The sequence below is a fragment of the Hyposmocoma kahamanoa genome, unplaced genomic scaffold, assembly GCF_003589595.1.
Source record: "Hyposmocoma kahamanoa isolate Upper Pololo Valley unplaced genomic scaffold, ASM358959v1 67, whole genome shotgun sequence".
NCBI lineage: Eukaryota > Metazoa > Arthropoda > Insecta > Lepidoptera > Cosmopterigidae > Hyposmocoma > Hyposmocoma kahamanoa.
Genome location: NW_020653855.1, coordinates 8,126,427 through 8,133,118, shown reverse-complemented (window position 1 = coordinate 8,133,118; position 6,692 = coordinate 8,126,427). Strand labels below are relative to the sequence as shown.

General features: G+C 35.9%; 1 protein-coding gene across 1 annotated transcript; it reads right to left on the bottom strand.

Annotated features, from left to right (window-relative positions):
- Window positions 1-4,371: 4,371 nt before the first annotated feature.
- On the bottom strand, window positions 4,372-5,975 carry LOC113232242. The gene has a single exon (XM_026466906.1). It carries the CDS (start codon window positions 5,969-5,971, stop codon window positions 4,685-4,687), a length of 1,287 nt encoding a protein of 428 aa, XP_026322691.1. The 5' UTR covers window positions 5,972-5,975; the 3' UTR covers window positions 4,372-4,684.
- Window positions 5,976-6,692: the final 717 nt, after the last annotated feature.

Below are 6,692 nucleotides of genomic sequence, written 5' to 3'. Positions count from 1 at the left end.
ATAAAAATACAGGTTGAAACGCGTTACTTCCTTGTGGAATGTGATGTTAGTATCTATTTTATGTTTGTCTGACGTATTTTTACACTCATTTACCGCACATTTCGTCATTTTTAGCTAAAATTCTGGAGCTGTTCGCGGTGCAAGTTCACCTTGAGCACTGAAGGCCCGCCCGCTCGTGTAGGCCCTTTTGGCGCGCTTCAATTTGCTTCACTTAGCGTGTGCGGACTAGGTTTCTATGCGTTATTATTCTAAGGATAGTACCTATATAAATATAAATTGTTACAATATGTCATTATTTTCAGTGCATGTGTTTAACAAGAGGACCGCTCTCCAAATTCAAGTTGATAGGGAATATACACTTTCCCAAAATAAAGGTAAATAATGTTAACTTTAGGAAATGAAACTATTTTTAAACCGACGTTTCGGGCCCTTTACAGGTCCCATGGTCACGCATAAATATTAGACATAACTGGTTGAAGACTGTACCACCTCAGTCAACCGTGACCATGGGACCTGTAAAGGGCCCGAAACGTCGGTTTGTTTGAAAAAACAAATATACGCGATTTAAATTCGGAAAAATAGTTTCATTTCCTATGTGTAACAATCGCGAAAACCTAAGAACTGAATATTAACTTTTTTATAAAAAAAAACTGCCCTCAAATGTTCGTGGAACTATTTATTATTTATCATATCTATTTGCAAAGTTTTATTGAAATCGGTTACCGGATAGCGCGCGAAACCGGATTCATCCCCAAGGTTGTCACCCTTACAGCACTTCTTGGCCGTGGACCACGTGACTGGTTCACCTGGGTGGACCACGGGCAATTCTTTCTTCCCGTGGGTCACTTATGTCCATCAGGGTAATTGCCTAAGTGAACCTAGAGATTATTCTTTTCTCGTGAATCGCCTTTAGAGGTAGAATATTTCCTTCAAATTGAAACGGGACCAATACTGAGGTACCCTCCTTTCAGTAAAAAAAAACCGCTTAACATACAAAAAAAATACTGTCGAATTAAGCCTCCTTTATTTGAAGTCGGTTAAAAATAAAAACTCTCCTTAATTCCCGCAGCTACCATATCGTATCCTATACTCCAGCCAAATTCGATGTAGAATAAATGTCAACAAACAAAAACGTATGATTTTTAGGGTTTTCACCTCAGACTCTTTCACAGTTACTATACAATTTCAATAATTTCCTACGAAATTCAACTAGATTGTGGATAATACTAAATCTTGAAGCCATGTTTATAATGAATATTATTCAACAGAAGTTTCAAATCACCTAAAAATGACCAGTAATTAATTATTTGTAAAACTGTGTCATCCCTAGTGACTTTTTGATTTGAAGTGAGAGATTGCAAACATTCGAGTTCTAGTGGTAATTCAAATTCAGAATCGGAAATAGATGCTGGATGATTTTAAATGTGGTAAAGTAATATCAAATAAAATCTTACAATTTTGTTTCTTTTCATCTACCATTACCTACCATCTAGCAGTAAATATTAATAGGACGCAAAGACTTATTTTTATTCCTAAATCATACGTATCAATAGGTATTTTGTAAATTTTATAATAATTGTCTAAGTAAGTATTACTTCTACATAACCCAATTACTTACCTATTTAAATTCTAATTAAGGAAGCAGGCCGTGGGCAGAGCAAGCCTTAATAATGAGCATTGAAAAAAATGTTCTTTTCCTATGCCATCATTGGTTGCCTAGCAATGTTTTGTTATTAAACATTCTACATCGAATTTGGCTAGAGTATAGTTTGTACATTCCACGAGTGACATAAGTTTCATTATGCTCTGTACAGCGTCAAGAGCACGTCAAGCTTGACACTTCAGATTTAATCATTGCCGCTTACGATAAGAACGCGTACAAAGTGTCAAGCTTGACGTGCTCTTGACTGTACAATTTCTTTATAAATATTCATTTCAGTAGGGCTGCACGACTGGGCGTGACTTGCATGAGAGCCTAACGTCTGTCGGCTTACTTTCTCAAACTCGTATCTTAAAGCACAAAATTACTGAAATGCAAAAAGTGTAAATACAAATTTTGCAGGCTGATTTTATCACATTTCCTTCATATTATTCACATACTGGCTTTTACCTAAGCTTAAAGTAATGCGCATCCAAATTAAGACCCTTGATAAGATATTTAAAATAATTAGGAAGTTTTGTCATCGCCTAAATAATCACTCTATAAGATACGATAGTAGATAGTAGCGGTAGAGATGCTTGTGAAAGAGTTTACCTATCTATTTCTCACCTTATCTATTTCTGCCGCCAACAGCAGGCACATGGGGCTTGTCAACTTATGTCTCAGGGTGACGAGCGCAGTGACAGTACCACTCGGATCTTTGCGATTGAAATCTCTGAGTGGCACTGCAACTGTTATGGACAGGCGTGTAGCTTAATATCAGGTGCACGACTTGTTCGTCCCGTCACTTGATATTATAAAAAAAATACGAGTTTGAGGTAGTGTTGGGTAGGACATGAAATTAAAATGAGTTTGAGAGAGTACCTCATCTTAAAAAATGAGGCGGTACAATGTCCTACTTCAAATGAGGCGAGATAGTGGTAAGAATGTTTACGGCGGCAACTCAGCAGACAGGGAATATTAAGCACATTTCCATAACTTTGATGGTATCAATCAATTGGATAACTTAAGTGTTATGATATAATATAAATAAATGCTGATTTTATTTAGTACTATGGTGGTATGATCATGTGATGTAAAATAAGCTAAAAAGCGGGCAGTGTAGGACCAATCATTGTTGCATTATTTTGTTGAATACGAACCAGTGTGACATGAGTGAGGCTGTGACATGAGATGAGGTGTGAGGTGGGACATTTTTATGACATGAGGTGTTGTGACAAACTAACCAAGCGAGTGATACAAAAGAGTTGCCTCGTGTATAAGTAACTCAACACTAGTTTGAAAAAGTAAGATATCGATAATGCGTGGGATGTCTACGCAAGTCGCGCACTGTGGTGCTAACCCTACTGAAATGTGAATAGAATCTTCTACTGTTCGTTTTCTGTCTTCAGGTTACCGTACCCCGCTACGTAACTCCACCTTCACCCGAGACATCGACTCTGTGCCCACCTTGCATCTGTCCAGACTGCGACGGCGATCACATCGGGGGCGCTCTTATGGACTACAATCTGTTATGATATATCTAATACACTTGATTGTATTTATAATTAAATATTTTTAATTGATATGGAAAACATATCAATTAAATTGTGTGATTTATAGACAAAAAAATAACACATGCAATGTAACATTCGATTGATTTGCACTTTTTCTAAAGCCACATCCCTTAATGCTGCAGCGTCGCACTTTTATTAATACCTAATTATTCTCACTGTCAATATTTTTGTTTAATTTAATTATAATACATGCGAATAATTCAATAGTACATTTGGAAAAACATTTGTTTTGACATTTGATGTACTTTCCTTTGACAACGGTATCATATACCTCACTTCACTTTTTATTTTTATGGCTCCATCAATATGAGAACTGATGATTTTGCCAATGTCACAGTTGAAAGAAAAAAAACGAAACAAAAAAAAAATTTTCATGTACTGCGAAATGGACACGGTTGGCATTTAAGATTACGTTACGTATTTTCGATTCCCGTGTTTGACACAGACCAATGTAAGGCTATCTCTTTTGGCTTAAGACGGCACGTAATTGTTAAACATAGACAATAACATGTTTATGTTTTCGACGTCGAAATGCATCCTAAACATATAACGTCTGATTTATACATGTCAACGTAACATGTCCTTTAGTTTCCATAGTCTAAGCGAGGAGGCGATTAAGTTGCTTGCGAATCTCGTATATGACATAATCGTAGGCGATATTTTAGGTCTTGCCTGAATGTAAACATTATGATACGATAATCTTATGGCGATTATTGCTTTCGATAATCGCGTACGATTTATCGTCACGAAGCGTGCTATAAGCTCTCTCTATCTAAATGGGCCTTATCTATGTTAATTCATTAGTTATATAAGCATAATCTATTTCACCGACTAACTCCGTAAACGCTGTTGGATAACGATATCGTAAATCGAACGTTTAATTCGAATGTTCTTGGAAAACGCCCTTCGATTCGAGAACGATATCCAATCTAACGATTCGGTTAAAATATCGAAGATTTCTGAATCGGGATAACGATTTCCGAACAACTGGAGCTACCTGTCAGCGCAGCACTACATCATGCGACGTAGCGCAACCCATGGACGCAAATGGTTGGTAGGATGAAGTCACGATCCTCAGCAGTGAGGAGGCGATTAAGAAGAGAAGTTTCAACATGGTAACTTTATTAAAATCATAACAAAACCTTATAAGTAAACTAATTAAAAAACTAATAATAAATATCTTGACACTGACAAATTGGACCATATCGGAAGAATACATTTATCTACTTATAGGTAGTAACAAGGTGGGCGTATCCATTAGGCGCAGTATTTGGTGAGTCACACTTATCTACACGATTAAGTCGATCAGAACAGGCTCTATATCCAGGTAACTACACCTTTCTACCTTTCCTGTACATCTGGACAACTCTGGACCATCATCGATGAGCACATTACGACGATGGCAACCATTATAGTGCATACCATCGATATGATAAGAAGAAAGAACAGAGACAGAGACGAGAGTCCTTTACAAAGAGGACCTTGAATCTTTAATTCTCTTCGCTGTCATATTTATAATTTCAGAATCAGCATTACTAGAAGAATAAACAGTAGGGCGCGACATATGGATTAATTCTAAATTAATGCTCTCCTTAGATTGTTTAAGCCCAGGATCTGATGATACGCAAAGTTTTGATTTCCTTCTAAATAAAGACAAAACATTTTTTAGTACGTGGTTTTTCGACGTTTTGCTAGATACAGACGATATGGTTTTGCTTTCCATAGAATATTTCGATATGTCTTCGCTAGCTAAAAATATCATTCCACGCTCGGAAAGAAAATCATCCAATGAATCATTCGTGAAAGAAGCTTGGGCTCCTTTTTCACTTGAGTGACTTCTAATCTCACATTTTACTTTCGGACATGTGAAAACTTCACGGCTTTCATTAGCTGGCATAAAGCCTGTGACGTTTTCATCTTTATATTCATTCTCAGAGGCCTGTGACCGATGTAAGGACGTCTGTGTACTATCACATTTATGATCGTAAAAACAATCTGAGGAGGCTTTTGTGAAATCAGGTTGTGGTTCTTCACCCATGTAGTTAAAACTGTGGCATTTTAAAATCCGTTCAGATAGAACAATATCGGAGTCTGTGTATTCTTTGGGTTCCCCTGATTTAACTTCGGGTTTGTGCAAAGATTTTTTCAACAATTTACTGGATTTACTATTAGAATTCTTTTTAACTTTAAGTTTTTCGTTTTCGTAATTTACTTTCTGATTAATAGCATTATTTGTAGTATTATAGACACTATATTGTTGGTACTCGCTAACTTGCATAACGCCCCTTTTAGCGTCTGTGTTTACATTGAATGGTGAAAATTCGGGTGAAATATCATGTGATTTTGTCTGATTTAATTCCCATTTCCTACGATTAAGGCATTTTGATAAAATGTCATCGCTGAGGCTAACCTTTGCCTGGTGCCTCTGACAAGACTTATAACATTGTATTTTCTTGTCCACATTAGAAGATTCAGTCATAAATTGGGACGTGGTTTCGGTTTCACTGTTACTTGTGCCAATCAAAGGTGTTGTCACTGACACGTCTTCTCCATAATTGTAGTAATGTCGCTCCAATTTATTTTTACAACGACATAATACATTATATGACATGAAGTATAGCAGCCAACATAATAAACAAAACTGGAAGACAGTTATGATAACCAGGCATAAAAGAGTGGTAAAATTCTGTTTAATATACCATACAATGCCATGCTCAGTTCTAATTACATCACAAACTGGTGTTGTGGTCATCATTTCTATTACTTCAGGAAATATGTATTTCGTAGTATCGTATATTTTATTTCCTGAAAATTTCTTTTTTGTTTTATAGAAATGTCCACTTTCCGCATAATCAAAAATGTCAGTAACCCTATCTTCATTATATATCACTTTTGTATTATTTTTTGGACGTATCCTCGTTTTTTTGACAATAACTATATCTTTTGGTACTCTTTTATTTTGATGAACTTTGCCTTTTATATAATTAAAATCATCTAGTGTAATAATGTTATCTTTAACGCACTTATTTGTTCTTGGATGATATATAATATCTGGTAAATTTTGGTTATCGTTTGATATACATTTAGGTACACTAATACATCTCTTTATTTTATTATCAAAGTAAGGTTTTTTGCCATTATAATGTACATCACAGTTCACTGGCTCACAATTGTTAAAAGAATCCTCGTCGATATTATTACAGTAACTAGCATAACCTTGATCAGTTCCGATATTCGTATCGAAGAATATTTTAACGCTGTTCCTCAATGTTCTCCGTTTTCTGTTAACCGGTTTTGAATCTAAAAACGCTGTGCAATAGCCTCTATAATTGAATGGATTCAACAATGGAGCCACTAGAGTCAATTCTTTTGACGAACCTGTGAACAAATCACCTTATAATTAAATATACACTATATCTTATAGCAGTGGAGCTTTTTCAGAAAGAGTGCACTCAGGGAAGTACTGCCACTTTATC

Excerpts from the sequence above, each read along its gene's own strand:
- LOC113232242 (XM_026466906.1), bottom strand. The coding sequence starts at position 5,971 with ATGATGACCACAACACCAGTTTGTGATGTAATTAGAACTGAGCATGGC.